At 40.9% G+C, this 14,928-nt stretch overlaps 1 protein-coding gene across 8 annotated transcripts in view; it reads left to right on the top strand.

The window, feature by feature from the left end:
- The window catches only part of PIK3C2G (phosphatidylinositol-4-phosphate 3-kinase catalytic subunit type 2 gamma), a 332,391-nt gene that overhangs the window by 85,982 nt on the left and 231,481 nt on the right, over positions 1-14,928 (top strand). For all 8 annotated transcript variants that reach the window (XM_084766217.1, XM_084766214.1, XM_084766215.1 and 5 more), the window contains 2 exons: positions 2,582-2,704; positions 9,337-9,468. In XM_084766217.1, coding sequence (XP_084622343.1) covers positions 2,582-2,704; positions 9,337-9,468 — 255 coding nt within the window. The remainder of the gene's footprint in view (positions 1-2,581; positions 2,705-9,336; positions 9,469-14,928) is intronic.

The raw sequence follows: 14,928 nt of genomic DNA, 5'->3' as shown, positions 1-14,928 counted from the left end.
AAGTCTTTGAGAGGAAAAGAGGCTTTAAGGAACCGGAGTGGGAGGGCAATAGGACACCTGTGACATTAAGATAGAGAGAATAATGGGGGAAGTAGAAGAACACAAATGAGGAAGAGTCAGCGAGATGAACGAGAGGAGCAGAGAGCAATCAACTACAACAACGTATGCATAAAATCCTGTCACTTCGTATCCTATTAAATATAACTGGATAAAGGCTGTGGGCCATCTGCCTTTAAGAACATACATACAAACACAATCTGAAGTCAATGACGCATTTCAAAGATCTGCCAATATGGTCAAGGTGGTTTTATTTCAGGGATCCAAAGTTGTTTCAACAAATGCAAGTTGAAAAAGGCAGCCAGGCATGGAAATGGGATTAGGAACCAAAATCACATGATCATCTCAAGAGATGGAGGAAAGTCCAATAAAAAATGAATAACCTTTTATGATTTAAAAGCTCTGAAGAAGCTAAGAAGCGTCATGTCTCAACATAATTTAGACTACGTACAGAACAGCTACTGTTAACCTCATGCTAAATGGAGAAAAATCTAGAAATATTTCCTCCAAAATCAGGAAAGAAGCAAAGATATCTACTCTTAGCTCTTTAAAAAAAAAAATGATGGTGTGATCATAACCATAGAAATACGGCAAGGGAAAAATAAAACAGATTCAACTGGGGAAAGGAGTCAAATTATCTCTTTGCAGCAAATATGAGCTTGTGCTTAAAAGGCCCAAAGGACAGCAAGGGAAGCTTAGCTGTGACCACAACCAGCAGAGAAGTGTGTGCACTCAGCCCGGAAAGCAGGGAGCGTTCCTCTAAGCCTCTCCCAAGTTCATTACAACAGAAATTGTAGGAGAAAAAAATTAAAAAGAAAACTTTTTAATTACTGGAACATCCTAAACAAATGTGTGAAAGAGCTCTCCAGACAAAATCATTCTTATAAGTCTTGTAAGCTCTTATAAGTCAGTGATCTGGTCAGATTTGTACTGAAGGACATTGGCCATATTTCCAAAAGCTGTCTACAGAGTCAATGAAATCCCATCCAAATCTCAAAGGCATTTTTCACATGTATATGAGAACAGAAAAGCGAACTGCATACGCACGCGTGTGCGCGCGGGCGTGCGCGCGCGCGCGCGCACACACACACACACACACACACACACACACACACACACAAAGTGTTGAATGCCTTCAGCCTTCACATCAAGGAAATTTAGATCACAGTGGCACCGGGGTTCTCTCTCAACCCAGTCAGAACTACTCAAGAAAACCTGTCAACAACCACTGGAGGGGTGTGGTGACGTGGTCAGCTTTGTGCACTGTGGGTGGAGTGAGAAAGCAGGTAAGAGCAGACCAGTTGGAACTGACTTTGGAGATTGCTCAAAGAAGCTCAAACAGACTACCTCTACCATTCCCCAGAGAGCCTACTATGCGGACACTCATGTCCTTGTGGACGGCAGCTCCACCCACCACAGCAGGTTACGGGATCACGCAGATCACTAGCTGCATAAACAGATATAAAATGTTCCGTTTAGTCACAAACAGAGTATTCGTGTACCATGAATAAGAATGAGATCGCATCATTTGCAGGCAAAAGGGCGAAGCTGGATATCAAATTAAACAAAGCAGTCCAGACTTAGAAGAATAAATATCATATGTTTAATATCATTGTGAGGTCTAGCAGGAACATTGGGGGAAGGGAAAATGAAAGAGGGATTAGTATGAAAGGAGATGAAAAGAAACAAGGGGTGAATGATGACAGGTAGTGATTTACCAAATGTGGCTAAAATACACAGTCTGCATGCTTGAACGTAGCTCATAGAAAGCATTGCTTTCTACAGAAAATGTATATTTGGAGAAATAATTATTTAAAAAGAAAAACAGGTTTCTATGGTGGTTGATGCCTGTAGTCCGGAACTTGACTTGTTGAGACAAGAAGGCCACGTCAAGCTCCATGCCAGCCTCAGTTACATAACAAATTCCAGGCTACCCTGGACTAAGGGGTGACAGTGTCTCAAAAAAAAGGGGAGGGGACAACAAACACCACACCAAACAAAACAGTTGCCTTTATTCTTTCTTCTCAGCAGCCCCTACTCTGTACCTCCTCCTACCAACACTTAAATGCACACAAGAGTAAACTGAGTCCTCGTGTCTGTGTCCCATTGGATGTAAGTTACAGGCTTTTTATGCCTCCTGAGGGGCTATCAAGGTGTTCTGAGCCTCCCCACCCCTACCGCCACCTCCCACCCCAGAAGGCAACAGCTGTCAGGTGAGGAGGGCCTGAGGCTGAATCTTGTGCATCCCATGGTTGCTATGGTGTAACTGGTCTTGCCATCTGGGTGTGTTTCCCAGTGTGTTGTTGAACTAGTGTCTCCATAGAGGGATGCAGAAGAGTTGTAGGGCTTCTACCGCTCAGTCTATCTGACGTACCCAACATAAAATGTTATAGTGATTTTAAAAGCACACTGTCCTCAAACAAATGCACTTTATCATTTGACTTTGACAATAACAATAATTGACCCTTTTAGGAAGCTATCTCCTTCCCTGCGTTGAGCTTATTGGATCAATGTTTCTTTTCAGCTACAAAGCCTTTTCGTTTTCCTGCTGGCTCACATACGCTGGCCAGAAGCTGTGCCAAGTGAAAAGCTGCAGACCCATGCCAGTCACAAAATCATTCTTTCTTTCGGTCAACTGGAATGAAGTGTAAGTGTAATCTTTATTCTAGATGTACTAGCTAACTAAGAAAGGTCAGCCCTCATCCCATCGTAAGCAGACCATGGTGTGTGTGTCGGGGGTGGGGGGGCTGGATACAGAGACAGAGACAGACAGACATAGATACAGACACAGACACAGAGACAGAATGATGGAGACGTACAGACACAGACACAGACACACAGACACAGAGAGAGAGAGAGAGAGAGAGAGAGAGAGAGAGAGAGAGAGAGAGAGAGAGAGAGAGAGAGAAGAATGTTTGGGTCCAATGTTTGGGTGTGGTAAGTACAGAAGGGACAGCAGATAACACACTGCTCCTTGGACAGGTTTAAAGTCCATCAAATATCCTAAACAGCCATCTCATTCATATGACTGAATTGAGAGCAGGAAAACTGTAAGTAGGAGAGTCACTGTTGGTCATTCACATACAGGAGGTCAGGAATATTCAGTTTTAACTGAGGTGGTTTCAGCTAAGAAGAAAGAAATCATCTGATAATATGTGGTCTCTCTTTTCTCACATAAGCCAATGGTGTATTTGTTTAAATTACCAGCTGGGGAAGGCAATATGCACTTAGAATGTGTTCCTAATTGAGGGGGAAAGGCTCCTGTTTTCTCTAGTGGCCATTTATTAAACCCAAGGTGAAACACCTGGTCTTTTTTAAAAAGATTCATTTAGTTTTATTCTACACGTAGGAGTGGTTGCCTCAGTGCATGTGCACCATGTGCATGCAATGCTCATGGGAACTAGAAGAAGGCACTGGATCCCCTCAGATGGTTGTGAACCGCAACACAGGTGCTAGGGAACTGAACCCCAGACCTTTGCAAAAACAGCCAGTGCTCATAACTGCTGAGTCATCTCTCCAGCCTGTTAGCTACCTTCTTGACACTACCCCTGTACCCCTTCCCTTGCTACCCCTCACCCCAACCCAAGTCCTCTTCTTACTCAAACTTTCAGGCTTACCAACCCATCCACGGCATTTTCAACTTCCTCAGAGCTTCTCTGTCCACTCCTGATGCTGTCCCTCATCTGTATTGTCTCTAATGCGTCTCTGAGATCGACATTCTTGACCTGCCGAGTAGAAGAGCATTGTTGCTCAGAGCTTTCAGAAGGTCTAGCTTTGGAAGACAATTTGCTTCTCAGTACTTATCATTGAAAAACGTATGTGAGCGCTTCTGTGAGTCCAGACATGGGTTAAGTCAGTTGCTCTCAACCTTCCTTATGCTGCAACTCTCTAATATGGTCCAGTCCCTCATGTTGTGGTGACTCCCACCATAAAATGATTTTCATTTGTATTTCTTACCTGTAATTTTGCTACTGTCATATAAATTGTAATATAAATACCTGATGTTTCCAATGGTCTTTTTGTTTTGTTTTGTTTTAATTTTGTTTTTATTTTTATTGATTTATTCAGATCACAACTCAATTGTTATCCCATGGCTTGTATCCTCCCATTCCTCCCTCCCTCCCACTTTCACCCTATTCCCTTCCCCTAGGTCTATGACCGAGGGGGACCTCCTCCCCCATTATATAGTCATAGGCTATCAAGTCTCATTTTGGTAGCCTGCTTATTCTTTGAGTGCCACCAGGCCTCCCCATCAAGAGGAGGTGGTCAAATGTGGAGCACCAGAGTTCATGTCAAAGTGAGTTCCTACTCTCCACCAACTGTGGAAAATGTCCTGTCCATTGGGTAGATCAGAGTAAGGGTTCAATGCTTACTATTGTATTGTCCTTAGTTAGTGCAATAGTTTGAGCAGAACCCCCTGGGCCCTGATCCATCCATCATGATGTTCTTCTTGTAGGTTTCTAGGATTCTATGGGTCCTTCTATTTTCCCATCTCCTATATTTCTCTTACCTAGAGTCTAAGTAGGATGTCCTCACATCTATCCCAATCTCCTGGTAAGTGAAGACTTTCCTGGGACATGCTTTTTGGCCTAGTGCCCAATCTCGGGACTAGAAAATATCCAATGATCTTAGGAGACACCTGTGAAAGGGATGTTTGACACTGAAAGGGGTCGTGACCCACAGGCTGAGAACTGCTGTGTTAAAGTGACAGCACTTGTCTGACCCTAGAGCTGCCCCAGTCAAATAGAGACTGTGTCCTGAGACAGGGTGTGCCTCCCTCTGTTCCCACACACAACCGGATCCTTCCCACTCCACCCCAAGTTCAAATTACTCTATGACTTTTTCATTCACCAGGCCCCCTTCTTTGTTTGTGGTTTGCCACGGACCAGTTCAGCTGGGGATGGGTCCCTGGGCATGGGGTTCTTGAAGCATCGGTGGACAGAAGATGAAGCGGTGAAACTCAGATGCAAAACTCACGGTGCGTCTGAATTCACCGATGCTCCAAGAACTCCCGATCCCAAAGACCTATGCCCGACCGAACTAGTGGTCCATGACAATGGTTCTTAGTTATTTCCAGCACTTACACAACTTCCATTGCCTGCCACATTTTAAAATACAGAATCAGTTCTACTTGTAAAATCCTTCAATGGCTTCCCAATTCAATTAAACAAACATCTAAATCATTTAAGGAGGAGCACTGGCTCTCTGGTCCCAGCCATTTAGCTACCTCTGTGGCTTCCAGTTTAGCACTAATCCTAGTTCCTGTCTCTCCTGCTTATCATACCAAGAAGGGAGATCACACTTCGCTAGAGGTCCTTTTGGGTCAGAAACAAACTGCTTTCCTCTATCTGCATTACATCCCTATAACTTCCTTCCCAACGAGTGCTATCTACAGCACAGATAGCCGCTTTCTTTCACTGCTCAACTCCAGACTTCTCTCAAATGCTACCCTAACTGGCTGTGTTAGTTTGTGTTTCTCTGCACCTCCTCACTGATATAGATTGCTTTGTTTTATGCTCCTTGTCTATCAGCTAAAGAAGCACAGTGCAGAATAAAAGTCTAGTAAGAGTTATTTGCTAATTGGTGATTTTTGGGTAACCAAGGACTCCTTTCTAATGTTATTAGCCAGCTTAATTGCTAAAATTACTCTTCTAATTTAACTAAAACATATCTCTGATTATTTCCAAAAATCCAATTAGCTTTCACCTCAGGAGAAAAAAATCTAATCCTAAAGTCAGTTTCATAAAAACAAATGAGGAACTTATTAATAACAATATTAATATGTGCTTATTTTCTTAAAACTGATCAAATGTTACTCTTCTATGACAGCCCTTGCATTCTTCCCAATAGAGTTAGGCATTTCAATCTAGAATCACTTTTTATTTTAAATAAAATAAAACATATTCTATTAAACATATTTTCTATTAAACATTTTTCTATTAAACATATTTATAATCCATTTTACTTGAAGCCTATAACAGTTTCACATATTTTATTAGCATGTGCTGCTACATTGGAATTGAAAGAACATCTCATTGCTAGACTTCAGTGTTGAGCACCAAAGTTACTTTGGCTTGGAAGAAAGTATCTTATATAGAAGAAAAAAATGAATGAACGTTCATTTTTACCTTATAAAATATTTATTCTTATTTTTATGTCTGTGTGTCTGTGTTTGGATGAGAATACGCTATATGTGTGAGGTTGCCCATGGGGCCCAGAAGAGGACATCAGATTGTGCAGAGCTAGAGGCAGCTGTGAGCCATATAATGTGGGTGCTAAGAACTGAACTCTGATCCTCTGGAAGAACAGCAAGTACTCTTCACTACTGAGCCAATGCCTTGGCCCTTATTGGAGTATTTTATAAAACATGTTTCTTTTTTCCACTAAAATCATCATTCTTTTGTTTTTAAGTAGACATGGAGAAATTTAGAAACAGAAATAAGTTCCCAGGGACTGTGAGTCCACATATATTCAGAAGATGAGCGGAGCTCTATTTAGAATGCATGTACTCTTTCCTAGAATTGATTTTTATGAAAGCGAAGGAATGGAGATTGGCAGCAACCATCAACTCTAATGTCTCTGTTTTTCTCATCCTTAAGTGAAAAGCTCAAGGCACATAGGAAAAAGCCAGCTCTTCTGAAAAAGAAAAAAAAACCTTCTAGGGTATGTGAAAAATGGAACAAGATTATTGCTTCCATCACAGAACTGAAAAATGGAATCGTAATATAGAGTCAATTATAGATAAAAGAACATTCAAGAAATTACTGTACCTTTTACATTATCATCATTTTATGTCATTTCAGAGATTCTTTTAAGCTCAGAAACATCTGAGTGAATATGGAAACTATGAAATAATGTATGTGAAAATACTTAGACACCAAAATATGTAATGTTTTAATAAGTCTGAATTTTGCCCACCTTTAAAAGTAGATTTCCATCGGTGTAGTCTTTTCTCCCATCATGCTCACCTAACTTTTCACTAGAACTGAATTTGTCTTTCTTCAAAAACGAATGTTTCTATAAATCAAGATCTTAAATACACAGCAGTTAACATAAATTAATATGTGACTGACTGAAAAAGAAATGTGCAAAGGACAATTTACTATGTGCTACCCATTGTGACATACCACAACAATTTTATGGATAAGGAAAAGTGAATGGCTGAGTGAACTATTAAGTGAGAAATATTAGGACCAGCTTTTCAACATGTAAACTTTCCAGTCCCAAAGGGGACTCAACCTTTCCATGGGCAGCTTACTCACTGACAGCTCACTGTTGCTAGTAACTTGGTGTATGACGTCATACTCAAATATTGCATTGCATTGCTTCAACCCCAGATTCCTCTTGCCTGTTTTCCACCAGCAAAATTACATGCTGTTTTACAGTGTTGAAACTAGAACTCACCATAGACTTCTTACCGTCCTTTTCTACTCTATGCTTTCAGTCAAATCTGGATTATCAATTGTACCTCTAAAATACCTCATCTGGTTCTCTCCCTAATGAGCTGTTCTGCTATCACTTAGGAGCTTCTTTAGGTATTTGTGCTGCACTTAGGTGTAATTGGGTGTGGTCAGTCTATCTTGGGCCTCTTTCCCCATAGTATACTACTACCCTTCCCATTCTGTCTCAGGGACCTTAAAGAAAAGTCCCTGCTCTTCCTGAACAAGGCTACGCTATCCTCCGGTCCCAGCCAGGGCTATGTCACAGCTCCATAGTCCACTCTCCTCTGTCCAGCTCTCTAATAGAGTTTTGCTAGGTAAATGGTGTTTCATCACTCTTGAACCCCATTCCTCCTCATCTCAACTGCACCGTATCCAGCAGAAATACATGTTAGTGCTTCTCTGCTCAACTCCCAAATTCCTGGCTCCCAGATCATTCCAAATTTAAAATTGCTAATAGCTGTTTAGACTTCCATCTCTTTCTTTCAACAGTTCTCCTTTGTCACTGTGGGAAAGTTCAAGTTTCTATTATTGGTACCCTAAGTTCTTGGGATTTAAGGAGCACGTGCTCTTCCCATTGCACCATCTAATTCTTCCGGCTTGACTTCATCCTTCACAGCAGCCCCTGTGGCGGGGGGGGGGGGGGGGACTCATCATTTCTCAAGCACAGCTGCCCTTTTCACTCATGTATATATCATAGTCTGTCTGTTGCATGACTTTTCCTGGAGAGAAAAAAATTTACGCGTATTCACCCAGATGTGTCACCAATGTCATACCAAAACACAACTTTACCCAAATCTAGTTGGTGAGCTAATCTGCTTACAGGGCAAATGAGAGGACAGGTAATTCAACAGGAGGCTTCTATAAAGCCTACTCCAGCACTGACAACTGACACCGAAAGTAAACAAACAAGCAGACAGAGCTGCATTTTTTGAGCTCCCAGCTCTAGAACCAGGCAGAGAGCATCCTTCTCCCAGAAGCTGTTTACTGCTTATAATCTTGAGGAGGGACCCTGTGAATTCCTTGGCTTTTTTCTTTAACTTAAAACTTGCTGAGTTTCCTAAGCTTGATTTCACTAGCTTCCTGAGCCATAGTGAGCCGATCTTATACCTTAGGGTGGATTATTTTAATTCACAAGAATCCTCTTCACTTTGCCATGCTCTGTTTTATGTATTTTTCCCTTCTTGGAATGGTCTTGGGAAACTCCATCACATTGCACCCCAGCCATGTTTCTTGGGCTGGCAAGATGGCTTAGCAGTTAAGGGTGCTTTCTACCAGGCCTAATGACTTGAGTTTGATCTCCGAACCCATATGGTGGAAGGAGAAAATTCCAGGAAGTTGCCCCCTAAGCTTACTTACAAGCCGTGCTATGCCCCACAAAGTTAGCAACCAAAATCCATTTCTACCTATTGACTCCCTACAATATTTTTTCTTTTTTCTTTCTTTCTTTTTTTCTTTTTGTGTTTTGTTTTGTTGTTTTGTTTTGTTTTTGTTTTTCAAGACAGGATTTTTCTTGGACTCGCTTTGTAGACCCAGCTGGCCTTGAACTCACAGCAATCTGCCTGCCTCTGCCTCATGACTCTACAATAAATTTAACCAGCCTTTCCTATATGCTTACAGTAAGTAATGTATGCATCAGGTTATTCTGTTTTTAAACGACTCTGTATGTCAAATTTATAAGGAGTAAAATTCTTACCCACTGAGTATCATTACCTTGTATAAGTCATTAAAATTTTCAAGAGGACATCCCAATTCAAATACTCAAATATTTTTCCTGAATAATTACAAGGAAGTGTTTGTAAAAGTGGGGTTATAATTGGATACTTTGTTTCCTTTTCAGAATTAATTTTCCTCTTGAAATAAAGTCACTTCCAAGAGAATCCATGCTCATTATAAAACTGTTTGGGATTGACTCTGCCACCCACTATGCGAATCTGCTGGCCTGGACCTGCTTTCCACTGTTTCCAAAAGAGTAAGTGCATCATCCATCCGTGATTAACAGAGCACTCCTGTTCCAATTCAACCTTCCGGGAACTGAATGTTCCTCAGGTTATAGCATAATGAGAAAATCAAGAGGACATTTTATACTAAAATGAGGTAGCTCAATATAAATCATGAGTATTGAAATCAGAATAGAAGAGCAAAAATGGAGAGCTGGCTTTAAAACCAGGCCTTATGCTCTGCTCCAGAGCTAGGTCATCTACAATGGAGAGGTGCTGGCAAGACCAGGCTCAGTGACTTTTCCTTTTTTAAACAGCCAACTTCTCTAGAATTAGTAATTCAAAATGACTATGTTGTAATTTATGGGAGAAAAGCCATAAAATTCTGACTGAAATAAAATTATAAAACATGGCTGTTTTACTGGTCTCTTATTGCCAATAAGAAACACTTGGCAATTTCCAAAAATGCATAGAACTGTGAGTTTCGCTATTGTCTCATAACTAACAGCTTTTGCAAGGTCAACTGTTTATTTAACCTGTAATTATTGAGAATTATTCATGCTTACAACACATAAAATCTATTCATGATTGCCTATGCTTTTAAGAGAAAATATGCCCAGAATCATCAATATATTTGTTGTTTAACATAGGAAGTGCTACTTTAAAATGAGATGATTAAAATCCAGGACCCTCAAAAGCCAGAACTTGTGTTGGTATGCTAATATTATTATAAGGCACTTTTCTACACAGGTTGCCTTAGAAAAACATGGTGTTGTGGAAATGTTTGAAATATTGTTTTTCAGTTTTCAGTTCCAATAATCAACCGCTACACACAAATTTACCAAACAAACAAGATCCAATTTTTAAAATTCAGTGAGTTGGTTTTGATAAGGACCCTGTATGTGTGCATATACTTGTGTGTATCTGTATGTGTATATTGTGTGTTTATGTCTCTCTGTGTCTATGTGTATATATGTACTCATCTCTTTTTGCATACATGTGTGGTTGTGTGTCTTATACGTGTGTGTGTCTATATCCTGTGTAGGTAAGTATATCTGTCTCTGTGTATGTATATGTCTGTTACTTGGTTTGGGTTTTGACACCTTAGCCCATCTTCATGTGTTTCTCGAGGACAGGAAATGTATTCATATCTATAATGTCTGCCATCTTACAAAGACATAGATAGGAAATAAAAAGGTTTATTTACTAAATGGAAAAAAAATCAATCCTTGTAGGCAGATTGTAAAAGTCTATAAAGACTGCTGTTAGTGGACATTTAAACATCCAACTTGAGTGTCAAGAACATTCATGATGTTCTCTTCAAAAGCACTCACATAGGTGCCCTTTCAACTTGTGAGTGAGTTTCTTTCCAAGTTTAATGGCAGTATTTTAGATTTAGCATTTTTGTAAAGTCATATTTTCTGCTATTAGCTGGAAAGAGCATTCAGTGCATTTGGTTCTCTTCAGCAGCTTGCCTTAGATGGTGATGCCGGTATAAACACTGGCTCTGTGTCATCATGCCTCCTCGCTTACAGCTGTTTGCCTGGGATGGTCTTCCAGTGTTGGAGTCTGTGGGAGGCCATTATCTGAGACAGGTCCAAGGTGATGATTTTGCAAGGAAATGTATGTAAAATAATGATGATGAGACACTGGAAGACACAACAGACTTCGATGGTTATTTCAACAAGCATTTGGAAATATATTCCCAGTAGCCTATTTCTCATCAAAACCAGAAAAATCTCCATCTCTCCTGGGATGAACAACTGAAAGAATTCCCAATTGTTCTAAGACATCAAAAATCCATCAGGTCCAGCTGTTGAGGCACAGCTACAAATTCCACTTTGCTCTTCACTACAATTTGCAGAGATTCTTATTCGATTTATTCGGTGTAGGTATCTCCAGATCACAGAAAAGTAGCACCTTGCTCTCATTTCCATTCACAGGATAACCTTTCCCCCATAAACATTTAATACTGTATCTTTTATTAGAGCTTGAATTGCCCACCAGCTGTGTGTGGTTGTAATGACCACTTACATAGACATTGTCTCCAACATCGACATGGCCTCAGAACAGCTTCCTGGAGGTATTCTGTCTCCTCCTAGCCTCCACAAGTGGGCTTTTGAAAAACCGATCTTAATATGCTCAGGTATCATATGAGGGATGCTTTGGTTACTGTCTACACATAAAAATAAGCTCTCATATTTGCAAGCATCAAAACCACTCATCTTCAGTTCTATAAAGAAAAATATCTCAAATTAAAAGCAAAGATTTAGTAAAAAAAAAAATCATATAATCTTCTGAGACAGACTAGATTGTCCCTGTATGTACATTCTCAGCACTCCGCCCACAGCAGCAAGGAAGAGTTTTCTCCTGCACAACCACATCCAGGAGCTCGGTTTCCAAGCTAAATTCACAAATAAATGCTGTGGCTGTGACTCAGCATTCTCCATGTGGAAGCTTCTCCACCACAGATAGCCCCCACCTTGACTGAAAGATAGAATTTCCTTGAATTTTATAATATACACCAAGTACCCACCCAAGATTCTATCGGCCAGTTGTTCTTTGAGAGCAGCAGCATTTTCAGGACTCCTGGGCTGAGTTAACCTCTTAGAAAATCAGAATCGTTTCCAGAATTTCAAAATGACGCAAAATAAGTCTTAATTTCCAAACAATTTGATTCCTCGGGTGATTGTGCAAGTTGTTAATACTGAGGTCCTCGTGTCAACTCTGTCTCAGGATAGAGTCGTAAACAGGGCTTGTGCCGTTTAAGTGCACTGGTTTTCTTCTGGTCCTCAAAAGGCCTTTCCATCCAATTGCCATGCTTAGGGATGAGAAGCTCCATGGAAAAGTGGTCTGGTGTAAGTCATCAAGCAGCTTAAAAATAGAACAAAAACCAGAATGCAGGCCTGAGTTCTTGCCTTAGCCTTTTCTGTGTCCAACTTCCTGCCTTGAAATGCCACATCCTATTCCATGAACATGTTGTAAGCATGTCCCTACCCTACACTGTCTCTGGCCTCAGATCACAGCATCTCTCCTTCTGGCCATGAACCGCTCTAGACCTAATAGAGACAGGGTCTCAACGTACTTCATCACAGAGGGTCCGCAGGCTCTTCTGCCTTCCCAGTGACATAATCCTCTGTGTACTGTGGCTCCAGATGCTGAGAATTGATGCAAAGAACTTCTGATAACTAAACTTAGTGATCATTATTTTGTAGTTTTCAGAAATAGGTTGATGGGAGCATTAATCAACTACATTTGTCTTCCCTAATAAAGTAAATTTGGGGTTGAAATTTTTAATCACTGAATTGGACAATAATCAAGTTTAAAAGACCTTAAGGATATACCAGGATAACATCCCAAAATGCCATGTACAGAAGTAGAGTCTGATTTCTAAGCACATCATATTTTTAAAGATCTCAAAATGTAGGAGTGATGAGTTCTGCAGTTAAGCTCTGCGTGGAGAGTTTGCAGTCTTGTGGTCATGCTCTGTGAACACCTCCACACCATCCATCTGCAGCCAGCCTCCCCTTCCAGAAGAACCCCAACACTCTGTGAGAACTCCTGAAAAACATTGATGTTTGTCCAGGAAATTCCAGGAAGCTTAACTAGGAAGGCTGGGTGATGCAGGCAAGCTCCAGACATCTTAATGCACAGTATGATGCATACAGCCTGCCTTTGGAAGCTTTTTGTTTTTTTGGGGGGGTGTTTTGTTTTGTTTTGTTTTGTGTGTATGTAACCTACTAAGAAATATTTTCCCACAGTATCTTATTACATTTTATTTTATATATATGGGCATTTTGCATGCATGTATGTCTGTGCACCACTTGAGTGTCTCATCCTCACAGAGCCCAAGGAGCACATTGAGTCTCCTAGAACTGGAGTGACAGATGGATGTAAAACACCACGTGGGTGCTGGGAATCAAACTCAGGTCCTCTGGTAGAGCAATCAGTGCTCTTAACCACTGAGCCATCACTTCAGGCCAGTAGTAATTGCTCTTTAACTGCTGCTGATCCCCATCTACCCTGCTCTAAATATATCCATTTTTATTATCTCTGTATCTAAATTTCTTGATTGTTTAAAATGAAACAATCCTTTATTTTATATAGAGCAATGCAATTTATGTATTAAATAACACTCTGGTAGAGTGATCTGGTACACTTTTAATCAGAAGAATAAAGGAGAATCATCCAGGTTACAACTGAACCCTCAGCACTGATTTTTGAATCAATGTAACAGCATCATTGGGGACCAGTTGGGGACTATTTCCTAGTGCCACAGTGGATGGAATTTAAGAGAAAGCCCCCTTTCTCCTGAAGCCAGCAATAGGCTCAGATCTGTTTTTTATCCCTCGCTGGTACTGACGATTTCCCTGACAGTTGTTTATGTGGAAGACTACAAAGCGTGCAATCCCTGGAACTGTATATCATCTGAAAAGAAGCTCCCGACATTAAGCAGAACAAGCCACTTTCGAAACAGTGCCACGTACTTGTTTTCCTGCCCTCTCCAACGTCTGTAAAGTTTGTATAACATCAGCCCCCTTTGTCTGTCTGGAAGTTCATATTCCCCACATCCTATTTCCTAAGCTCCGAGTGCCCCACTCCCCCAGCAAGCGCTCTGACGTCATTCTGAATCCTGTGCCACTGGGTGGAGGCTGGGGAAGGTCAGGACACAATCTATCAAAGGGCAGAGATGAAAGGCACCATTAGAGTCCTTCTTGATAAAAAAAAAAAAACTGCTCAGATGAATTAGATTTTTGGTTTCAAATGTGGCCAAGACATAATGATCCTGGAAAATCATAAACCTAACACATTCCAAGGTTCAGGTGTAAAAATGCAACTAAGGCCTTTTTTTTTTTAGCTCCACCCCTCAATCAGTGAGGCTGAACCCACACCCGTCCTCTTTTAGCGAAGTGTGAAATCTCCCTTGGATAAAAATGCCAGGTCCGTCAGGTAGCTTTTCCTACACTCAGACTCGCTTCTTAAGATGAAAGGACACACAGGGTTAGAAAGAGAAGGAAAAAATTTAAAGGCGCTGTGGCCTGCTTGTTCTGATCGCCAGACCACAGCCATGCTTGAAGCTGGTAGCTACTTGTTTTGTCAGAAGCTGGTGGCTGGCAGAGCACATTATGATCTCCTCATCTAGCCAAGGGTGCTGGACTGGCCACTAATGAGCCATCTGAGGTCCGCTGCCAACTCCCAGGAGACCCTGAGTTAGGTGGTACTGGAAAGATGATTTACCTTAATCTTACATTTACTTTGTTAGCCTATGCGATGCGTGTTCCAGCTTGGCATATGGAAACCAAACACAATCTTACTTACCATTGGAATACGTTCAAATTATTCTAATTTGAACACAAGTAGCGTTTAATTATTTGTACAAAGATCTGTGGATTTAACGTTATTGCAGCCATTGAAGACATGGTGATTTCTTGCCTGGTTAACGGATTTCCTGCACTCTCTCATTTACTATGGTAATTTACAACCAATTTTAA

Source organism: Acomys minous, assembly GCF_964271855.1.
Source record: "Acomys minous genome assembly, chromosome: 17".
Taxonomy (NCBI): domain Eukaryota; kingdom Metazoa; phylum Chordata; class Mammalia; order Rodentia; family Muridae; genus Acomys; species Acomys minous.
The sequence above is the reverse complement of the archived record's forward strand: the minus strand, read 5'-3'. Positions and strand labels throughout refer to the sequence as shown.